We start from the raw sequence: 25072 nt of genomic DNA on the forward strand, positions 1-25072 counted from the left end.
GACATTTATGAATATATATAAATGAACAACACATATTTGATCAGTCTGCCTCAGTGTGTCCAATCTCATGTGAGAGGCACATCCCCAGTGTCTGGTTTGTCAGCCTCAAACTGAAAAAGGAGCCAGAATAACCATCCACTAGTGTCATTTTGCTCCCTGCACGTGCCACAATATACCACCGAGTTTGTTTACGTGTGGTAAAGAGAGGCCTGTCACCGCCACACACACACTGGCTGCAAGGGGTGTTGATCTGAGCATGTCCAAAGACAAGGGATTACTGCTTGTTGTAATTATCTGAGCACCCTCTGTGGTGAAGAAGGAGTAACAGGTTGCTTTGAGTTGCTCTACATTAAAGTGATGCATCCAATCACTTTTTTTCTGTTTGGCTAAATGCCTCACTATAGGATCGCAAACTGCAGGGGGGTTGTACTTGGTGCCAATTAAATAAAGGCCCTTTTAGCTGGAATGACTTAATCACCCCTCGTAAAGGGCAGGACCGGGGAGCCTTTCAACCGTCTTTCAACTCACAAAGGTCATTTCAGACCATTATAGAGACTGTAAGGTAATGAGGGATTTTCTAAGGAGTGCCCACCCCAAAAATTGCAAGCTGGCAAGTGATACCATAAAGTGATACATATCATGGCAAGTGATGCAAATATTTCGGGATGTTGATGATTAAACAACAGACAGCAACAGACTGTAGCCTATATGTGTCATAATAAACAACTTGAGTAGGTTCGGGGAGGTCAGAACTACCCATACCCTTGCAGAGCTCGGACTTGTACCACCTGACTGCTGCAGTTTCATTTCGGCTTTAATAGTGTTGACATAGAAACACATAAATCCGAGTCTGAGGACGTGAACAACTCCGAGTAGAACGTCACGGGTTGCCGTCTCTAAAATACAGTTACGACATGGCGTGAAAGCAGCATAAGCTCATTTTGGTTCAGTAGTAACTGTAAATACTGTACATACGCTGACAGGCAGGTAGGACATCAACATTTTTTGGTCCTGAGACTTCCACAGATGATATATATACATTTTGTAATATTTAGACCACTTCTATTATCGATTGCTATCAGGATGTTAAAGGTGACCTATAATTCAAAATTGAATTTACCTTGGTATAGTCAAATAACAAGAGTTCAGTGCATGGACATGACATAGAGTGAATCTCAAACTGGACTGTTTTCGCGTTCTCATTTAATTCACGTTTATGAAAAACACCCCTGAAAAACTGTCGGTTCTCCACACAATACCGACTGTGATGCAATAGTCGGGATCATTAATATGTACGCCTCCAAATATTTGCATAATGCCAGCCCTCAATGCTAGGCGGAACTGCGCAGCCGAAGCACGGCAGTTGCTCAGTGTGGATGTACACATGAACACAAAAGTATTTTTTAGTTCCTTCATCTGAGCCTCTGAAGAAACAATGGGTTAATTTTATTTTCTCTGGAAATTTCCAAACATTTCACCGAGTGTTTCCTCAACTTGGGCCAATACAGAGCTGGCCTCGGATCGAGCTACCAAGCAACACTTTCTGATGTGTAATTGTTCAAGTTCAGACAGGTAATCTTTCTCTCAAAATCGTTCAATACTGTTTATGCATCAGTAAGTCAAGCCAGTGACTAAAATATCAGCTTCACATCATTTATTTTAGTAGGATGAAAATAATCGTATTTAAATTGTGAACAAATTATATACAGAAAGCGATCAAAGAACAATCTTTCCACACAGCGCGAGTTTATCTGGACACTTGCCAAACTCGTTATGAAATCAATGATGCACGTTACTGCACAACGAAGCTCTTACTGTATTTACATCATCGTGTTTGCATTGGTGAAAGCAGAGAGAGTGCAGAAACTGCTTTGCAATGATAAGATCTTCATTCTCGCGATCAACACACTGTCATCTGCTCAATGCTCATCACGGCAACATTTTATGTGATGGGAATAGATCTAAATACTTTAAAAACATCTCACGATTCGTTAATCTCGATAGCTGTTATGGTAAAAACGTATAATAGCAGTAGTAAAAGTATTCGGGAGAGAGTTTCACATGTAATGCGTAGCTATTTCATATGCAAGCATGTCAGCCAATCACAGCAGTGGCTGCGGTTACACTGAATCCCACAGCAGACACGCCCCTTCAAACAGAGTGTTCAAATCAGAGGCTAAAAGCAGGCTAGGAAAAATGCCATTTATTTCTAAATTATGAATATTTTTTATCTAAAAAATATACTAACATTATAAGGGTAACCCAGGAAACATTATAAAATAATAAAAAAAAACATTCTAGGGCACCTTTAAAGGAATAGGTCACTTAAAAATTAAAATTCTGTCATTACTCGCCATCAAGTTGTTTCAAACCTGTATGAATTTCTTTATTCTGCCTTTTTTTTGGTCTTCCTATGGAAGTCAATGGGGTCCATCGACTGTCTGGTTACCGACATTCTTCAAAATATCTTACTTTGTGTTCAGCAGAAGAAAGAAATTAATTCAGGTTTGAAACACCTTGAGGGTGAGTAAATGATGACAGAATTTTCATTTTAAAGTGAACTATTCCTTTAAAAGAGTTTCAACAAGAATAACAAAAAGTGTTTATGAAAATTGCCCATCCTACCTTTAACTGCATATATAGAACGACCTAAATATCGTTATTCCTGTAATGATTTAAAAGCATGTAATTTGGTGTATTTATTGTCTTTTTAAGTATATAGTCGTGTAGAGGAAAGAGGAAAATAGCCTACGGATCATGTTTCCACGAATGGCAAAGATCTAAAACTGAGAGTTACTGCAGTAAACTAAGCCAAAATGGACTTTAACAACATTACCATAGTTTATTTAAAAGCTGTCTGGGATCAATGGGCATTACAGTCTATTCCCTATTTAATAGTAGGCCTAGCTTCTCTCTAAAGTGCTAATAATGCTTTTTCTCGCTCATTCTTCTGCATATGGACTAAATGGATGGCACTTATTGAACTGCTCCGGTTAGGTGTGACAGAGGGCTGAGTTTTGGGGATGTGTGCCGCCGCTGATGTCATAGAGGAGGAGGGATCGCCCCCATAGCGCGCAGCATGAACGCTCCGCGGCAAAAGGATGTGTGAACAAGCAGCGCGCTACTGCAGGGACGGTGTCCAAAAACTGCTCCACAAAGAACAAGCCAAACTCCGGGCACAGGACAGCAAAGACCAGCCCAAACCCGGGGCTCAGGACAGCGAGACAGCGACGGCTGCACAGTCCGGAAACAGCGGTTCTCAGCCCGGTGGAATTGACGGGCTCGTCCGCTGGATAGTCACCAAGATGAGCGACAATAAAAGCATCTCTACTCGGGAATATGTGAAGGAGGAGGCGGCAGTGGCTCAGGAGCAGTTCTTTGCGCCGGAGCCCCGAAAGGGCATCTCTGTCATTTTGGACGTAGGTTTTTAATATGTTATCATTGTATGTATAAAGAAACATTAAATGCATGCGCTCGTTCAACTTTATTCAATCGCTATAATTAATTAATTTAACAATTAACCAAGTTTTAAACAATTCAATAATTAGTTAAAAAAATATCTCGCCATGCTTTGATAGGCTACTCAAGCAATTACAGCAAGACAAATACACTTTATGAATTTGAATCTATTTAACTTTTTTTATCCAATCCACCCATTTTGCAGAACAGTTATGAATTTGACATTTTGCATGTCAATTATGCAATATTTTAGATTATTACACGTTTTTCTGAAGTGCTAAATTCTGATTGTTTAATCGCGAGCAATCAGTTTTTGTATTGCTAATAGCTAACCTAAATTAGATATTTCGCGTTGAACTTGCCGATGGCAAAATACCGACTCTACTCTCACGTATCACTCCGCGCACTTACTCTTTGCATATGACGCAAGTAACCTGGCGCCATCGTGCGACTAAAAATGGTTACATACCGGTACTTACGACGATAAAAAATGTTTTGTTTTAATTTTAGTATCGGCCTTGTTGTGAGCATAAAACCTTTGATCGAAGCCCAAGAGTACCCAACCAAGAACACAAAAACATCTGTTGAAAGCAATGAACCGAAAATAAACTGATGAGAGATAGCTTAAAAAATAAGTTACAGTTCTATCTAAACCCCAAATAACTAGAAAAACAATTATTTTAATTTACAGCAATTTAATTTATAATATTTAAATTGATGATGTAGGCTTAGGCTATTTTTGAAGTGTATGTATGAAGTAATGGACTATTTTTCTTAGCGGAAGCTAAGAATCTACAATCTAATATAATAGTAGTAACTCAATCAATATTTGATGTACAAGACAAGTAGTTATTAATCTGCTAAGTAGCCACGTAATAAGTCAGATAATATACTGTCAGATGGTCATTACTGCAAAATAAACCCCGTTCAGGGTGTGACAGTCCTCCTTATCTCCCTAATGTGACTCTTGTGTGCACTACACACACATTCACAGTTGTATGGAAATACTGTTGAGCTTTTACTATGTGCAATGAAATATTACACCTAATTGTAAAATAATATGAACACACATTCTGGTACAAAACAGCGGTGATACATCCAGCAGTAGCTTTCAGCATTTTTAGGTTATACAACAGTTTTTGCTCTGATTTTAAGGCTGTCTCAGAGAAGCATACCCGAATCTAAATAATTTATTGCGCTTTTCCTGTGAGCCCGGCAGTTATGCTGTGTGCTGTGGCAAGGTCTCAGCAGTATTGATTTAGTAGGTCAAAGTATTGCCTCAGTATTGTTCATTGCTGCTAGATAATTATATGAATTTGATGGTCATACCTCTTGAGATTTCTACGTTGCTTTTTGGGGAGAAGTTAAAACATTTAAGAGAGTGATAAGTAGTTCAGTCCCAGACCCAGATAGCCTACAGTCTCAGGTAACCAGACTAGAAAGTAAAGGGGACAAAAACTAATTAAAAACCTCAGAAAAAGACCAGAGGCACCAATGCACCCTAGTATAAATACAATAGTGAAGGTGGAGGAAATTAATAAGGGAGGGGTTAAGCAGATAATGAGGTGCTGTAGATAATTTGTCTTTTATGGATAGTGAGCGCTTGTACATGGTTTCTCGTGGAGACTTCGGTATGGAGCTCAGGTGCTTGTAGGGGAATTGATTTTCCCCTATGCTTTGTGAGAGAATTCCATTACTTAACTCAATCTATCTCTACCAAATGACACGTCTGCTGCCACCTCTGTTCCAGGATCAGCCTGACCAAGCCTTAACACTGTATTGGTAAACAACTGAGCCACAGAGCGTCATTTATCGTTACTTTTCATTTTAAAAGTGTCTAAAGCAGCATGCAGGTGTAAAGACCACTGTTTCCATTTCAGGAAGCTTTCGATTCACCGGCTAGACAAGTTATGGATTCAAGGTGTGTTGAATTCTCTCAGCACGGCTTCCCCAAACCAGACAGTGAAAGTGTCTAAGTGTGTTTCACAGTATTCATGTCTCAGGTCCCAGACCTCATCTGGCTTAAGGAAGTAATTAAGTCAGTTTAATGTTTTTTGAACACTTCTTTTCCACTGGGGTTGAATGCTGTGTACTAAATTACTGTAGCGCTCTCGTTTATGCTTTAAAAGCGAGGACGTTAGGCATAGAAGTCGGCATGAAACGGAAGTTGCAAGAGTCTTTTCTTTCCTATTGTGACGTACAGTATATCCGAATGAAATGGCTTCTCGAACAAGAAAAAATGTCAGGCGGGACTTGATTTTCTCCGTTGTGATTGGATGGTTGTGGTTTGCTATTTCTGTGATGTCATGTGAGTGACAGGTTGTCCCACCCTCGCACAAGTAAACACGTCATCAGAGAAGAAAAGAGATGTCGCTGCAAAAGGGAGGGGAAGATATTTTTTATTAAAGATTAGGAGGGCACATGAATTAAAAAAAATAATGATCTGCACGGACGGATAACTCAATTTATAATAAGTACTGCAATATTCCATAAAAAACAGGAATTGTCAAGTTTGATTTCATGGTGACTTTAATGTACATGTGTGAGAACAGATAGATGATCAAATGGTGATTGCACTTGACATTTACTAAAGACTTCATCGCACTATTGACTTGAACTTTAAAATACAAATATACTTGGCATTTGTTCAGTGAATTGGATTTGATCCAAAGCACAGAGAATCAATCCAACTGACTTAGCAAGTCTAAATGTGAGTCCACATATTAAACAAGTCCATTCATTGAGTCACACTCTCTCCATTCAAACACTCTTTATCAATCTTTATCATTCTTTGCCTAATACCTCACTCTCTTTCACTCATCGTTATATCTCCTTTTGCCAACACAAAGAATCAGTGTTATTAAGAGTCTTTTAGCCGTAAAGAGAAACTTGGAAACAACCGTCAGTACGTTTATATGGACAACAATATTCCGATATTAAGCCGATTAAGACAATACTCTGTCTCTGATTAATAAACTACCATGTAAACAGGGATTTCTGATTTCCTTAATCCGGCTAAAGTCATACTCGAAGAAAACACAAATCGAATTAAGACGTGTAGTAGGCCTATTCCTATTTCAATGCATTATCGAAGTGCATTATTGACATGTACACATCTTAAAGGTGCAGTACTATTAAAGTCGTGAGGGAATTTTTGCCGCATTTTGTGACAGGACACATACACACACGGCAGTGGTCAACCGTTTGACGTCTACCGTTTGATGAAATCGTCTATTTGCACGTATAGCATGACAAATAAATAATTGCACTTGAAGCTTTCGTAAAATTAAAACACCCTAAACATATGGTACCAATAACGAAGACGAACTGTATGTTGACACGGAGGGAACGTCAGACGGCGTGGGATGGTGACGTAATGATGTGTGCCTTTAATCTTTCTATAACGCAAAACAGGTACCATAAAAGGAATATTCCAAAACCAATTCTTGTAAACACCTTAATCAGAATATTGTCTTATTCAGAATAAGGTCAATAATTAGATTACTGTCATAAAGTAGAGCCTAATTTGTTCCTGTGTTGTCTGGATTTAGTCCAATTGCAGTAATTTGATTTGATTATTGTTCTGCTGGATAATGACATGTTAGTTTTGGTTTACACTCTCTAGGTGTTCATTGTTTTGTAGCTGAGAAACCAATGAACAACTAAAGAGTATTTTTCTCAGCAATGCTTTTGTTTTGTTTTCAAATACATGATTACAAAAACCATGATTAGCTGTATGAATATGTAATTTAACTGTACTATTCATTTAGTTTCTCCCACTGTAAGTGTATAGTAGCTCTCTTTTCTCAACTTGTAGCTTTGTAGTTCACATGAACACTTTTGTGATTTTTTTTGTAGCTGTCCCCTTTTCCTATCATAAATCTTGCGAGGTACAAACAAACTGGGTCACCTACATTAGGTACCTTCATATTGTCAGACCGTACAAATGGTTTTTAACAACCGTATCGCTTTTGTGCATCACCTTTATTCTCAAACAGCTCAGGAAGATAATGATGAAGAAAGGATGATAGGTCACACTTTATATTAGATGTCTTTAACTACTATGTACTTACATCAAAATATATAATATATAAGGTGCAGTATAATCGAAATCTGAGATACTCTTCTGTGATAACAATTCTTTGGTTCCTGTCGTTCAGTGGTTTCCAACTGGTTTTGCTGAGAATCCGACACTACAAAAATAAACAATCTTTCTTTTCTTTTTTTAAAATCTAATATGGATGTTTTATTAATACTACCATGCACTTAATTGGCCCAACAATATGCACATTTTTAACATGATACACTACCATTCAAAAGTTTGGGGTTAGTAAGATTTTTGTTTGAAACAAATTATTAATTTAATTCAGCAAGGACATGTTAAATATATCAAAAGTGACAGTAAAAACTTAACCTGTTATAAAAAATGATCTATTTCAAATAAATGCTGTTCTTATAAAAAAAATATTAAGCAGCATAATTGTTTTCAACTGAGATGATAATAAGAAATGCTTCTTGATCACTATATCAGTTTATTAAAATGATTTCTGAAGGATCACGTGAGTGACACTAAAGTCTGGAATAATTAAATCAAATGAATAAACAACCAAACAATTATATCTAATTCTTCCCAGATGTAAGGTAGCCAAGCAGGAAATATTTACTCTTATTTTTAATCAAATAAATCCACACAAACCATGCTTATCCTTGATGCACGTGAATTGCTTTCTCGTCCAGTTAATCCTATTAATTTTTTTTAAAATTTAAATATGCATGATTCTATGGTTATAGTTTTAGTTGTTTGCATTCAACTTTGTTTTTTTAATTCACAGTCCACGAAATAAGAGCAGATCTGCGGCAACCTTTGGGTCATGAACCTCCAGTTGAGAACCACTACTGGCGATTAATGCTGCAGACACTTTTGCTTTAAGATATAAAACAGCTAGGAAGATTAAATACCAATAGTGCCTCTCGAGCGCTTTGTAAAATACATTACAGTATTGATCGAACATGGCTAATGTCCCTGTTCCTACAATCACTCTGCCCTTTTATTGGCCAAGAATATGCTTCTAGTTCAAAAGAAGGAACCCCCCATTGTTCCTATTCTACTGCAGATGTTTCAGTGGTTGTCCTGTGTGGCTTTTGAGTTTGTTTTGTGATGGTGAAGCATCCTGACAGGTGGAATGCTGTTAGCTGTCAGGAATGAATGAAGCAGCTGGCTCATCCAATTGAGAAGTGACTTAGACCATCAACAGAAGGTGATCACTCTATTGAAGCAGATCAAAATGTGCGCTGTCAATGCGTGTTTCAATTATTGGATGTTTGGCGCACACTTCCTCCGTGTCATGCGTGTCCAATCACAAACATGCAGCTCCATGCTTGCTTGTGCAGCCAGTACACTTTAACATCCAGATCTGATCACAACCAATTCATGCTTCATGTATTTATTTATTAGGAAAATGAGAAGGGCTGAATGGATCGACTGCTGTAAAATTAGCTCGTAGTGAGTAACGCTTCCCAGCACATTCTATTGACTGTGCTTTTCCTTTGTTACAAGAGAGTCTTAAGTGGTCCATTTCACATCTGACTGGACAGTGTGATCAGGTTGCTCTTACAGATATAAGCAACTCGCTCAATCTCTCACAAGTTCAATCAAACACTTCGGCAATACACAAACTTGCTTAGTCTTGATTAAAAAACAAAAAGAAACTTAACGGTTATAATGTAATTTGTGCTGGTGGTTTTATAAATGGAATGGAAGGATTTATTGCACCATGTTAAGGGCTGAGGTATCATGCAATTGCAAACAGCTTATCTATAGAACCACCTCCTCCTTAAGTTGACTGACATTGAACCCTACAGAAAGACATTTTTTAATTACTTTTATCAGTCTTTTTTTCTAATACATACAGTCCTTTACTTTTCTTCAGCCGCTATCTTAAAATATTTATGTTACTGTATTTCTGTCAAGACAACTCTCGGGAGATTGGTATAAGAATAGAGATTGGCATGGTAATGCATATGGCAATGTTAATGTATTTGGTCTTGGCAGAATAGATCTGCTACACTGCTGCTGCTGCAGAGCAAGTACAGAGACTTCTACTGCCAATACATTTACAGTCAATGCTGTGTGCATATAAGACATCCTGCTGCTGCTGCTGCACATGTAAGACATGAAATAACCCCATAGCAGATCTATACAGGTGGAGCTGGGGAAGGTGGAGGGTTTCTGAAAGCGCGCTACAGACTACCAGTATTTGAATGTTGAGCTGCAGCTCATTGGCCGCTGATGCAACAGCAACCAATCAGCTGTGCTATGTAGATAAGGATGTGATCGCAACCAAATTGAGTTAAGGACCTATCAGCCTGCGCCATCTAGAGTTTCATGCCAGAACTTGGTATGTACATTTAATATTAGTTTTAGAGGAGCTATAAGCCCCTTTTACACAGCGCTTTGAACCCGGCAAATTGCCAGAGTGCCTTCTGTGTGAACGCAAACACGACCGGGATCGATGCCGGGTTGGACCCGGAACGCGCGCTGTGTGAACAAAAGCCAGAACCAATGCCGTATAAGGGGTGTGTCGTAGTGAGGATTCACGAGCCTTTGCAATGACATAGTTATCGTGCGACTCAGTTACTCTAGAAGAAAGTTTGTGTTCGTCATCGATACAAGAAAGAACGAAAAAATGTCTGCAAACTGGACTGAAGTAGAGACCCGTCACATCCAACTTCACACGTCTTTCCGGAACATACACGGGTTGTGTGTGAACGCGCTCTCTGATTCCGGCAAATCACTGGCAGTGTGAATGAAGCAAAATAAAAAACAAACCCGGGTCAAATCCCGGGTCACTTTATCCGTGTATTTTCCGTAATCTCTGTGTGAAAGGGGCCTTAGAGAGTCCTAGAGACTTTGATTAGCAGTTGGTCAGGTTTTTGGCTAAATAATTTTCAAGTTTAGGTGAATTCAAATGATAATGTGAATTAAAATTATTTGTATTAATATACTGTATTTCTCTCTCTCTCTCTGTGTGTGTGTGTTTCATTTCAGATTTTCCGGAGAGCTGATAAGGATGGTGAGTGTAATCTGCTTCATATCATGTCACGTTAAATCATTAATGTGAATGTGATTCTTAGACTCTGTTCTATTCTTAACATGAAATCAGAGTCGACCCTGTTTACTTTAATACACAATTCCCATCTCTTCCATGTACACTGCTGTTCAAAAGTTTTGTTTCAATAAGATTTTCTTTAATCTCTTATGCTCACAAGGCTGCATCATTACTCCAGTCTTCAGTGTCACACGATCTAATATGCTGATTTGATGCTCAGGAAACATTTCTTATTATTATTATTAATCTGGAAATAAACATAATTTATTTGAAATGGAAAACTTTTGTAAAATTATAAATGCTTTTACTGTCACTTTTGATCAAATTTGTTTCCTTGCTAAATAAAAGTGGTAATTCAAAAGTTTAAAAAAAATCTTACTGACCCCAGACTTTATGGATGGTGGTGTATAATCCACAGAATACAATACAGCTATTATAGCTTTACACAACACTGAAGATCTTGACCATCTGTCCGCACGCTACTGACAGCTGAAAAGACAGAACTTGAAGAAACATTCCAGAAAACACGACGGAAATGTGCTGCCCTACAAATAATCTTTTAAATAATTCCCATTTGCGGGGCTTATTAAAAGTTCAGTTGTTTTCATTCTCAGATGCCTCACCAGTATTATTTCTGCACAGTATTATAACATCATTTTAATGAGATATCATCTGCTAGGAAAATCAATACGTAATGCACCAACTAGTGATTGCATTTGCTAGATGTTCTAAACCAAGTTTTCTTATATTACAATGCTAATTAAATTGCTGCAAAAATTCCAGATGTATTTACTAATTGATTTTAGATTAGTCTCATTATGTAGATTCGCCTCTTTATCCATATTCATACCCTGTGTCCACAAAACAATTATGGTTATGAAGAGAGGCCCCGTTACATATTTTGCAATGCTAAAATTCATGTACTGTATGAGAAGATTTATATACATTTAATCCAGTTGTATTGTAATGCAGTTCTCTATATGATTCCCGATTAGCCTTGAGCTCTTGTCCGTCGTCATGGGCTCAGACTGAGTCACATCTGGTCTCAACTTTTGGTTTGAGATGAAATATACATATACAAAATATTTTTTCTTTGTTTTAGCTTTCTTGAAAAAGGAAAACTCCATGCTGTGAAACTAGTTATTGCACCAGGGCTTAAACAAGAGTCGATACAAATAGCAGAGAGAGAAAACCTGCAACAAACCTTGTTAAAAGGAGTAGTGGCTATTTGATGTGTGATGCTTGTGCCGTTTGTGTTATTTTTAAACCACTCCCAGGGGAGCAGCTTGGTGACAGTTTTAATGAGAGAGAGAGAGAGAGAGAGAGAGAGGGTGGGGGAGAAAGAAATAACAAGAATCGGGACCACAGGAGATGGGTGCCATGTTTTGCTACACTTTGGTTTTCAATCACACAATGTCTAACAAGAAACAAAGCACAGCAGTCTAATTTACCTCCAGCGTTTAGAACTAAACTCCTAGGGGTGAAACATTATTATCCTCTTTCTTTACGAATAGGGCTGCATGCATTAAAGGGATGATTCTCCCCCAAAATAATATTTTCTCCTCATTTACTTAAACTGTCATTTTAAACCAATTCTACCAGTGGCACTAGGGGAACCGTTTCACCGTTTGTATCACTCTGCTTGCCGGATCTCTCTCACAGTGAGTGTCATGCCGGATGACCAAACCACCATCATTTTACAAATACTACTGTTGTGTTGTTGTGTCACAGAATGTAGCTTTAAGAGTTTTTTTAGGCAAGTATGTAATCATTTAGACCTTAGATATGGGACTTATATAAACATAGTGCATATTTTACAATTTGCTTAGACATTTTCGAAGATGTGAGCTCCATCATATATATATATATATATATATATATATACACTCACCGGCCACTTTATTAGGTACCCCATGCTAGTAACGGGTTGGACCCCCTTTTGCCTTCAGAACTGCCTCAATTCTTCGTGGCATAGATTCAACAAGGTGCTGGAAGCATTCCTCAGGGAGTTTGGTCCATATTGACATGATGGCATCACACAGTTGCCGCAGATTTGTCGGCTGCACATCCATGATGCGAATCTCCCGTTCCACCACATCCCAAAGATGCTCTATTGGGTTGAGATCTGGTGACTGTGGAGGCCATTTTAGTACAGTGAACTCATTGTCATGTTCAAGAAACCAATTTGAAATGATTAGAGCTTTGTGACATGGTGGAAGTAGCCATCAGAGGATGGGTACATGGTGGCCATAAAGGGATGGACATGGTCAGAAACAATGCTCAGGTAGGCCGTGGCATTTAAACGATGCCCAATTGGCACTAAGGGGCCTAAAGTGTGCCAGGAAAACATCCCCCACACCATTACACCACCACCACCAGCCTGCACAGTGGTAACAAGGCATGATGGTTCCATGTTCTCATTCTGTTTACGCCAAATTCTGACTCTAACATCTGAATGTCTCAACAGAAATCGAGACTCATCAGACCAGGCAACATTTTTCCAGTCTTCAACTGTTCAATTTTGGTGAGCTCTTGCAAATTGTAGCCTCTTTTTCTTATTTGTAGTGGAGACGAGTGGTACCCGGTGGAGTCTTCTGCTGTTGTAGCCCATCCGCCTCAAGGTTGTGCGTGTTGTGGCTTCACAAATGCTTTGCTGCATACCTCGGTTGTAACGAGTGGTTATTTCAGTCACTGTTGCCCTTCTATCAGCTCGAACCAGTCTGGCCATTCTCCTCTGACCTCTGGCATCAACAAGGCATTTCCGCCCACAGAACTGCCGCTCACTGGATGTTTTTTCTTTTTCGGACCATTCTCTGTAAACCCTAGAGATGGTTGTGCGTGAAAATCCCAGTAGATTAGCAGTTTCTGAAATACTCAGACCAGCCCTTCTGGCACCAACAATCATGCCACGTTCAAAGTCACTCAAATCAACTTTCTTCCCCATACTGATGCTCGGTTTGAACTGCAGGAGATTGTCTTGACCATGTCTACATGCCTAAATGCACTGAGTTGCCGCCATTTGATTGGCTGCTTAGAAATTAAGTGTTAACGAGCAGTTGGACAGGTGTACCTAATAAAGTGGCCGGTGAGTGTATATATATATATATATATATAACAAACTTTTTTAATTTAGAATCGATTAATCGATTTGACAGCACTAATTTTTATTTAACTAAAATCCTGTACTATAACTAGCGCTGCTTTTGTACTTTTCACTGAACGGTTTGCTTGTTTATTTCCTATTGTACAAACTTCTTTATAGTTTTATAATGGCTAATATTGTTTATTTAAATATTATTTTTCAACAAGTAATATTTTTATATAAATAACATGCCATATTTGGTATTGAGAAAGTTAGCGATTGTTATTTTATTTTGCATAAATGTGGTGCGCAAGTAATAACAGTTTTCATTTAAGTTAACTATATCTTTGAAATACATTGTTTAAGGATTAATTTATCTTACAGAATAAACCTCAATCATATTTTCGAGCAAACAACACACAGTGTCATGCCCCCCCGCCACCCGCCACATATCTCTTACGGCAGGAGTGATTGGTTTCATCATGCGTGTGGAGCAGGCAGAGAGAATCATTAACCTCTGTTGTGTAGAGGAAATGACATGCTCTTTTGGCCTGAGAGTTTTTATGCAGGCTTGGTCTGGCAGGCTAAGCCTCCTGTTTTTTGTATACCGTACCGTGTGTGTGACCATAAATCTGCAAGGGCTGTTGACACGAGAGCAGACTGGCAGAGACCTGGATGACCCATCGCCTTATCTGCATCTGCAGTTCGCCCACCCTAAATAAATCACTCATTTTAAGGGCGAGAAAGAGCGGTACGGGTACCTGTAATGGAAATTGAATTGGTACTAGCTGTTTTAAATTCTGTACTGTTTCTCTGTGCAATGCTTTTCACATTAAAAAGATCTCACATGGACGGAGAGAGCAGAAGTGCTAGAGATAGAATGAGGGAGTCATTGGCAGATAAAAGACACATTTAGGAACCAAATTAATATTTTTCCTCATTGACAAATTACAGAATCACTGTGTGCCGTGATAAAGGGAAGTTTAGCCCTTAAAGGGATAGTTCACCCAAAAATGACTCGCACTCATGTCTTTCCAAAACCGTAAGGTTACATGCTTGGCTTGCACTGTAACGAAAGGATACAGTATATGACGTAACCGATTTCCGACTCATTGTAAATGTTTTTGTCGCAGCTAATCTGTGGGTTAGAACGTATAATGGGCGCTTCTCTCCTCTCTTGTACTCTCCCCCTCTCTGCTCTAGATTTGCGGGTTCTCACTGGCAGTAAATGAGTGTTTACGTGTGTGCTCACTGAAAATAAACATGCTGACAGCAACCTCCCGCACAGCATGCAAGCATCAAGGCTTCCCTGCTCTAGATCTTATGAATCATTAAAGTTGTGTAAAAATGGCATGGTGGGTAAATAATGTCTCAGGATAGTTCTCAGTCATGAATATTCCTGGTATTAATCTTGTAGTGTGTTTACTGGACAGTGTACTGCTAAATATGAAAGACTTGAAGGATTTGCCGCTGAGAATGTGGATTGGTTTTTACTACAGATGAATGCTAACTTTATGTACCTTCAGTGTAGTCCTGCATCGTCTCATGGAGCTTTTGGACACCACATGTCTGGATCCTCACGAGGCCGACTCTGAAGCTATCGCTGCAAAGAACAGCAACACATGTTGTCGTCTCTTTGGATCAATATAGATGCACATTGCTTGGTTCTCTTTAATATTTCATCATGATTCAGTTGTTTGTGTGGATAAGCAGCTTTGTCCTCATGCGAAACAAACAGAAAGTGAAGCCACTTTGTCTGATTAAACTTTAGGTTACTTCAGTATCATGTCCATTTGCTCCCACCCAGAGCGCTTTGTATTAAATTACATTAACCTTTGTGCTGTATAAACTGCCTCATATATTGGGTAAGAATGATGTGCATTTACATTTAAATTGTAACATATTTTGATATAAGTTTATATGCATGTCCAGGATGATGATGGATCCGCCAGTGTGTTGTTATTAAGGGAAATAAAGAGAAACATTTGATAAATTTCATTGTCGTTGCACAAAATGTAAAATTATTCTATTTAGCTGAATAAGTAAATAACTGATGGCTGACAAAGCAGAATCCCAGTAAAAGATGTTTGTCTGAAAGGTAAATTAATTTTTTTTTTATTTAATCTATTTATTAAATGAATATATTTAATTTTCCATATTTGAAATGAAAATATATCATAACACTGTAGCAACACCATGAGTTCAAATTGAAGGATTTCACTCAATAGCCTATAGGTTTTTATGAAAAATGAAGATGTCGGAAACGTCCATCTAATTAATTTAATTATTGAATAATAACCACATGAATTACAATAAGCATTAAAAATAATAACACTAGTAACTTAGGTTGCTAAACGTGCCGGTACTAAATGGGTAACGGTACCAGCATTTCTGCAGTACTGGTAGTATATACAGCGTGTTTTTACAAGTGTTGAGCATTGTAGCCAATCACAAACATCTGTTAAGCACATGAATGCAATGGCCTATCAGAGGTGCTATCAGTAAGTTAGTCAGAATCTGCTTAAAACCGCTGAAAACACTTTTTGAAAAGGTTTTGTTTTGTTGGCTTGCGAATCCTTTCATTATAATAACCAACAAAGTGTAAACATGATGTAAATAAGAGATTCATTGTACAATTAAGATGGGTTTTTTAAGACAATTGTAACGGGAGTTTTTGCGAGAGCGCAGAATTCAGTGAACTTCCTCTTCAGAGATCGATTATAAAGTGCAGGCTCTTCTCTTGCTTTCGGTTTATTGACTTGAAATTTTATTAGTATTGGTACCGACTACTGAAATGTTGGTACTGTAATAACCCTACTAGTAACAACATTCCACTAGGGGCCTTCTGTGCCAATTCTGATGGGCCATCTTACCCCAAGGATCTGATTTTATCTTTTCAATTCAAAATAAAAACGTACATTTTTACTCCACAAATATAAAAACATGAATGTCCACAAATTAACAAATAGCCAAAAAAAAAAAACCTTGATATTCGACATAATAAAATGTCATAGATTACCTCAAAACTCGAATGACTAAATCTCACAAATGTTGATATTCAGATGAAATGACAAAATTAAAGATAGTGTATCCATTTTTTGTGCCGTTTATTGTCCTAATCTGGATATTGTAGTACTTTAGAATGTCAAAATCGGTTAAATGAGTGCTCGAGCAGTTCAGTTGTACTCGCTAACAGTGATGGGAATAACGGCGTTATAAATAAACGGCGTTACTAACGGCGTTATCTTTTTCAGTAACGAGTAATCAAACGAATTACTGTTTCCCCCGTTACAACGCAGTTACCGTTACTGACAAAAAAAATGTGGCGTTACTATAATTGAACTCACTGAAGCGGCTTTCATCCGAGTAGGCTCTCTCTCCGCCATAAAGTTTTTTTCTCTGGTGTGTGTGTGTGTGTTTATGAGGCGCCGGAGAGGACAAAAGCGAAGCGATTGGCGCGAGCGCGCTCAATGCGCGAGAGAGACCGAATGTGTCCGAGAGCGCGCCCAACAGTTGCGCAAGAGAGACCACGGGTGTCCGAGCATTATATAGTTTGTTTATAAATAAATGACACATATCTGGAACGTTAATTAATTTACATGGTTATACAAATACAATCTAAAAAATTACCGTCAGGTAACGTTCTGTTTAGGTTATAAAATAAACCCGAAAATAACCTGCAGGCAACATTCACAGAAAACATCTTTGTTTGACCGGTTGTAAACACGTGCGGCAAACATGTCTAGAATTTGGTTTAAATAATCTCTGATGATGACGTTCGCTATAGGTTATAAAAATAAACCCCCAAAATATTATATTTTAGTATTATTATATTTTTTTTTTGGTAAATTGTTTAGTATTATATTGAGAGAGCACTTGTTAAACTGTTTACTTTTGTTAGGAAGAAAATACTCAGGCTACAGTATGTCTACTAGTTGTGAAGTTGTGTAACAGTTTTATCATTTTAATATGCACAAAGAGTATGTATATTTTTTTATTATTATTTATTCATTTTTGGTACATTTCTTAAGAAGCATAATTTATTTTTAAACTTATTTGTTGGCCAGTTGGGGTCTGTGCGATATTAAGTAAACCATCTATAATGTTTTATTGTTCTACTATAGTAATGCTAATATTTAGAATAATATATTGAATTTAATAGTCGTCTCTCACATTGTCCCACAGCAACATTAAAATAGAATAAATTATTATTATAAAACATTGAACACTAATCTACTCTATTAAGTGTCCATTTCATTAATTTAACATATTTAATACTGGGGGCATCCAAATTATTTGACATAGGCCTATTTGATTTTTTTTTTTTTTTAAGTAACGCAATAGTTACTTTCTCTGGTAATTAGTTACTTTTATAATGATGTAACTCAGTTACTAACTCAGTTACTATTTGTGAGAAGTAACTAGTAACTATAACTAATTACTTTTTTTAAGTAACATGCTCAACACTGCTCGCTAAATGTAGCTGTTTAAGTTCATGGATATTCCAGGCTTTAGACCATTAGTCATATACCAAAGCGCACATTATGTTGGCCCGTGGAACAAGAATATATTGTTTGAAGGCTCTTTACACAGCATGTGCTTTAGCCTACAGTGGGCAGGGACATATATTATTTAGCCACCTTTGAGATGGCATTTTGACATGCTGCTAAAACGAGAAATGCGCACATATGCTGATTCAGACTTTGGCAGAGTGGCACATAGGCCTGAAAAAAACATATATTTGGCTGTATCATGCTGTAAATGCTGTGGGGTTTCATGCACATAAGAGGTCAAAATCCTCTTCTCTTAATGCATAACCCCAACACATAAGCACATACTGTACATATAAACACATTTACTGTAGGTTTGTTGCCATAGCAAATGGCTGCCAAGAAGCGGTACTGTGAATACCTGACTGAAAACCTGCTTGGACCTAATTATCTCTCTTGATGCTCCAGCGCGTTTTGACTCATAATGTCCTAGACAGTTATTGTCACTCACTTTGAAAGATGGAGAACAGGTCTTTATAGTTGTAAACATTAGGAAGCCAGACGGGATTTAAAATTTGGCTGAAGACCCAAGTTTGGTTTGAAGATGAAACCAAACTTTGATCTTCTTTTTGGTTTGAAGATGAAACCCCTGTTTCACAGACAAGGCTTAAACTGGTCCCAGCCTAAAATGCATATCTGCTGTTTTAACTGAAAGCAACTTGCATTGGCATATCTTAAAATATGTCAGTGGCATTGTTTTGTCTCAAGATTCACACCAGTAATGTTTTTTTTTTGCTAAGGCACGTTTATAAAACCTAATTCTGCTCTAATTGAACTAAGGCCTAATCCTGGCTTAATCTAAGCCCTGTCTGTGAAACCGGGCCCAGGTGTAATTGGCTATTCTACTTGTGAACCGATCGACCAAAACGCATCTTAATACCGGGTGTAAATGCTTACCATAGCTGCGTTTATCTTATCGGAAAAAAAAACAGTAATATCATGAACTATTATCATTTAAAATAACTGCTTTCTTTTTAAATATATTTTAAAATGCAATTTATTTTTGTGATGGCAAAGCTGAATTTTTAGTTGCATTTACCTCAGTGTCACATGATTCTTCAGAAATCATTCTAATATGCCGATTTGGAACTCGACTCATGCGGCTTAATATTTTTGAGGAAAATGTGATACATTTTTTCCCTCAGGAACACTTGATCAATAGTTCCAAATAGCAGCATTGATTTGAAATAGAAACAGTAAAAAATGTCTTTTACTGTCACTTTTGATCAGTTTAATGCATTCTTGCTGAATAAAGTACTAATTCCTTTAAAAAAAAAATATATATATTAATGGCTCCAAATTATATTATCCCTTACTAACTTCTCGTCAATAACTGCATGCGTCTTTTAAACTGGATTTGGGCCTTACATCCCAGTCTGTAACAGATAAGTAGGAAAAGTTCATGTGCCAAAGTCTATATAGCATAATTATTCTGCTGTAAGACACAGGCAGGTGTAAGCACGGCTAATGCTCTTCAGAGTGGGCACCGTCCCAACACAACTCATTTATGAATGCATTTACAGAACACTAGGAGAACGCCGGCTCTCACATCTTCCTCGGGATGAGCCCTGCTTTGATGGAAGCTGGCCTGAGATCTGAAACCCCTACTATCCCCACTAACTCTACTAATTAAAGCCTTACTGGGGCTTCTGGACAGATATCCGCTCTCTGAACTGCAAAAAACAGTCTGATGCCAGCTAACTGCTGCCTCAAAAATGGATCTGGAAGATAAATGACTGTCCCGAGCCCATATGCTTCTCTGTGTCAGTCCTCGCAGTGGTCAAGAACGGGTCCTGAGAGGCAGCCGTTAGAGAAAGTTTAATTAAAGCACAGAGGAGCATACAAAGCGTCTCATGCACTGTTGGTTATGAAGGTATTGCTTTGTACTTTGTTTTTAGGTTCATTTTTCAAGATCTGTTTTTGTGATGCATCAAATACTGGCTCTCTCACAAACTACTCAAGCACAAAGCACTGTTGTTAGCGCATTTAAAAAGTTTTTGTGTGAAAGGTTTTTCGCACATCTGAACGGCGTTGCTAAAGATTTGCCGTAATGCAATGAGGTATTTTTAGAGAAGCTTTAAACATACATCAGACTGCATTCTGAGAAGAACTTTCTTTGCTAAGATTATGCTGTTGCAAAGTGCAACATTAAGTGAAGTCAGCAGGGAATCTTTTTTAAAGTATTTGAAAATGCATTGGGATCCCGCAGGTCTGCTCAAATCACACTGTTCCGTCCCAGGAGACTTTGCCTAATTAAAAATACTTCAGGCCTCCAGCTAAGAGATGTGGGCTTGTTCCCATTCTTTCATTGTTTTGTCTTCCACCTCCACCCCACGCTCGCTCTTTTTTCCGACCTGATAATGCCAAATTTATGTTTGACTAATTAAGTTTGGCTAAAATTGTGACTTTTTCAAAAAGGTATCTGATTAGTTTCCACTCTTCCACGTGTAAATATAGAAGAAAAGAAACGTTGAATATGTGGTAGTGCTTCATTTAAAGTAGATAAGCACATACTGTGTTCTCTGAGTTGGCGATAAGCTGTTGAGGAGGCGGTTGCGGTACTTGTTTCTGTGTGCACTGAGGGTATTTCCCCACATTTCTCCATCTACCCGGCCGCACACTGCCACATCAAAGGAGACACTCTCTTTAATGTGCGAGAAAACGCCGCAGTCACAGGACTGCACTGCAGATAAGGAAGTAGCATGCCAGAATTGTTTTTTAGGGAATCCTAGTGCTTTCAGAAGATCTCCCCAGGCATTATGGGAGAAGGTTGATTGGATCCGAGGCAGTGGAGATTGGTTGATTTTTGATGTTAGCGGAGACTCGTGGGAGTTCACCTGGCTGACCTGGCGGCCCACGCTTTGTGCTAAACTTGGCTGCTTGACAGAGAAAGAGTTGATGTGGCATGTCAGTGTTTCTCTTCAAGATGTCTTTGGCTTTTGTTTTGCTGAGCATTAATGGAATATATCTTTTTTTTATTTACTTATAATGTATGTAAAGCAAGGCTGTCACACTGTACATAGAGTATAACCTAGTGAAAAAACCCTATACCAAAATGTATTTAAAATACATTTGTTTCACACTAAGTATAACACAAATCCATTAACATATTTACGGACATATCGCTTGAGACTTACTTGATATAAATATTATAATTAAACTTTATTTGGAGTACTTCTTTATTGCACAGTGCTCATTTCTTAATATTAAGCCTTAAAATGTGTTTAATATCACTAGTAGGATAGTATGATCTCTGTATAATATCAAGATATTTAAAGTGTACCTAAAGTATACTTGCAATAATTCCACTTTAGCAAAATAGTATATCTTTAGTTGGACCTCAGCACGATTTCTGGATAACTAAAGTACATTAAGTACAAAATTAGTTTAGCAGACTTTAAGTATACCAATTTAGTATACCAACAGTACAATTGCCGGCAGGGTATTTATATTAAGTACATAAATGTATTTGTAGTATACTTAGCATGCCCTGAGGATGGTCTTTTGACCGAAAGCTTGGTCTATTAAATTTGCTTTAAGGATTTGAGTGTGCTGACAGTTTATTTATTGAGATCTTACTATACTTATAGCATAAAATAAATGTATTTCAAATACATTTTAGTATATTTATTTTTCACTAGGGTAGAGGTCGACCGATAGTGGATTTTACCAATAGCCATAACTAGGTTGGCCCACGCTGGCCGAAAACCGATTAATCAACCGATAGTTTTTAAAATGCTTAACTGAATGAACTCGTACTGTATAATGCCATTCTTAGCTGATCTCGGTATGGATTTTTGCCATTAACTATTGTTCCAGCAGTTGGTTTTCGGTGCCGATTAATCGGCAAAACCGATCAATCGGTCGACCTTTAGAGAAATTACAGTAATTCTAATGAGGTCTCATTCCATCTCTATTCTCAAAGACGTATCTTTGAAACACTGTCCTGTGGAGGATTGCTTGAAATGCAGATACAAAATGTTTCACTATATGTCTTCTTGACCTATATAGATTCTAAGTTTTAAATTTGTGATATTCATTTTGAGATTTGCTAAATTTGCATTTTTAAAGGTGAAACTTTTAAAGATAGCAGAGGTAATCAAAATGTTAAAAAAGCATGTAGAAATAAATATACGATACCCATGAACCTATACCTACGTCGTATGTATAAGGTGGTTTTACCTTTTAGATGCTGTCAAAATGTGGTGATATTGTTTCAGTGTCCATACAATATGCGTGCTAGAATCACAAAGAAGCCTTTTTAGGTGCTTTTTTTGATTGATAGTGTAGGCTAAACCACTGGGTTCCCCTTTGCTTTAGCCTGTCACAACCAAATAGGACTATTAGTACACAAGCAGTGTGCTCACTATGTTATTAGTGGTCACACACAATATGCACTGTAGCATTTCCTCATACCTTAGTATAGTCGTTGCTTTGTCCTGAAAGAATAGTGCTAGAGCACAATGTTAACTGTCACTCTTAGCAGTTGTTACACAGGGGAGATGCCAGTTGTAACGCTGTGGTGCAGCCTGCCAGGAGAACATGTACAGAAGCTGTCAGCATTATCAGTTTGCTCACACAGCAGCGGGAGTGAGATGGAGATCCAGTGGGACTCAGATGAACGGAGATGGTGCTCCATAAGACTCATGTGCTATCATATGTAATGGGATATCAAAAGAGGCACAAAGGGTGCATGTCTTAATTGTTTATGTGCTCCGGGTTCAGAGAGGTGTTTGTGCTGCATGATGGGAGAGCTTTGTTTCTGGTGTCTGGCAGTGGGCTGTGTTGTTGTGGATCTTGCCAAAATTATTTGTGTTTTTGACAGGTCAAGATGAAGGAGATTGGGCGAGGGTAAAACCAGCTGACATGATAAGCAGATTTTAAAATGAGCTTTTCAAAGGCTTTGTCAAGCCACCATACAAAGATCGTCACCAACCAGTCTTTTCAGCGGGGAGCTGTCACATCTTCTGTTCATTATTTATTTATATAATGATATAGTATTTATACTATATTTTGAATTAGATTTTATTTTTATATTATACCGATTGTATCGATTATACATTGTTACACCAGTAGGTGGCGACAGGTGACTGTTAAAAATGTATTTGTCATTGAAGTCTTTAAGAGTGAGTCATTGAATCATTCATTCAAACATATATATATATTTTTTATTCATTCTGCAGCAATTAGTATTTTGTCAAAACCTCTAATTTACATGTTATTTTATTTAGTTGTCTGTTTAGAATCGTGATCTCTATTTGAAACAAAAAAACGTGATCTCAATTCATCCAGAATCGTGCAGCTCTTACGAAAATGATTTGTAGTTTTAGTTTAATAATAAAAACAATGTTCTGCTGAAGATGTTGTCTTCTCTCCATTCTTTCACTCTTTCAATCTTTCTCTCAGACCTGTTCTCTTTCTCTCACATTGTTTGTAAGGTTTTGGCTGTCAGGTTCCTCAGTGCCTCTCGGTGTCAGGATCATTTACGATGCGCTAGTGCTTGTCATTGTGTAATGAGGTGTTGCACTGCACTCTCCTAAGGAATGCAGGTTTGAGGGTCTTCCTTCCCCCACAGCTTCCCTAAAGTAAACCCTAAACTTATCCATCTATCAAATATTATAGAAATAATATAGAAATAGAAATATTATTTATGTATAAGCGATACATTTCATTCAGTTTGTGACCACAAAAAAGACTTAGAGATTTAGTATCCTCACATGTAATGCCTGACTCGAATCACTCAGGGCGTACAGCAGTAACACATGACCTGTAAACCAATTGTCACGGCCATGTTCTGTTTAGTTTGGTTTTCCCGTGTTGCCTGAGTTCTCATTTCTAGTTTGTTGCCATGGTTTCTGATTGAGGTACACACCTGGTTCTTGTTCTGTTAATTATCCCTTTGTATACTTATACCCTCAGTTATTTCTGTTCCTTGCTCGGTGTCATCTTATGTTAATAGTGTGTGTTACGAGTTCTCCTGTGTATACTCCGTGTTGTCATTAAAGTCTCCTAGTATCTTTCATCGGATAATGGATTAGACTACACAGTAGCGACCCATTTTAATCCTTGACATGCTATTTTCAGAATAACAGAAAGTGTTATCTGGTCTGCACAACTCCCCTTAGTAAAGTGTAAAATGTGGGAGTGAATCATCAACCTGACCTTTCCGTTTAAACCTCTCTCCACATGGACGGCACCTCTGACTTCCGTAATGAACCAATCACGCAATTCACAAAAGCTGAGCATACAGCTGTTTGAATCAAGGGTGACCTCTCTGCTCCTGTTTGTGGAAAACTATAAAGAATTTAAGATGAGGTGAATAAAGATGCAAACAGAAGCTCTTTATGCAAAAAAAAAACATCACTATTAATCAGTACTAATCACGACCTTCGTTCATATTCTGTCTTGTTGAGAACCTGCTGATGACCTACCACCATGATTATGATTGCATGCACAGTTTTTGAACAGGTGTCTGATTCAGATGAGGATACAAAGGAATGTTTGATAGACTCATTTGTGGAACAGAAAACACTGTGTTGTGTTTTACTCTAGTGTCCTTTGTATTTGTGGCCTTACTGCAAAATATACAAGTTATCTTTAAGATCTGTGACATAATTAAGTAGCCAAAAAGCAGGGTATCTTATTGTGCCATGAATATGGTCTGAGTTGCCAGGAAACACACATCACATAAGTAATGATGAACATCACACAGGTTGTTCTTGCAATAATTACCATCGTGAGGGTATCCTACACAATGTGAATTTGTGGCCTTTTCCTGCTTTAACTAATGACAGATGGTTAAGTTGTTTAATGTCACTTAAAAGTCAGTTATTTAGCGCCTTCATACATGTTAACAAATTGTGTTGGATGTG

The 25072-nt window shown here is 37.9% G+C and overlaps 1 protein-coding gene across 2 annotated transcripts in view; it reads left to right on the forward strand.

The window, feature by feature from the left end:
- Positions 1-3043: 3043 nt before the first annotated feature.
- Positions 3044-25072, forward strand: part of necab2 (N-terminal EF-hand calcium binding protein 2) — an 86069-nt gene continuing 64040 nt past the window's right edge. For both annotated transcript variants that reach the window (XM_056254850.1, XM_056254858.1), the window contains exons 1-2: positions 3044-3419; positions 10508-10532. In XM_056254850.1, coding sequence (XP_056110825.1) covers positions 3102-3419; positions 10508-10532 — 343 coding nt within the window. In that variant the 5' untranslated portion in view covers positions 3044-3101. The remainder of the gene's footprint in view (positions 3420-10507; positions 10533-25072) is intronic.

The sequence above is a fragment of the Rhinichthys klamathensis genome, unplaced genomic scaffold (genome assembly GCF_029890125.1).
Source record: "Rhinichthys klamathensis goyatoka isolate OS25496 unplaced genomic scaffold, OSU_Roscu_1.1 h1tg000005l_1, whole genome shotgun sequence".
NCBI lineage: Eukaryota > Metazoa > Chordata > Actinopteri > Cypriniformes > Leuciscidae > Rhinichthys > Rhinichthys klamathensis.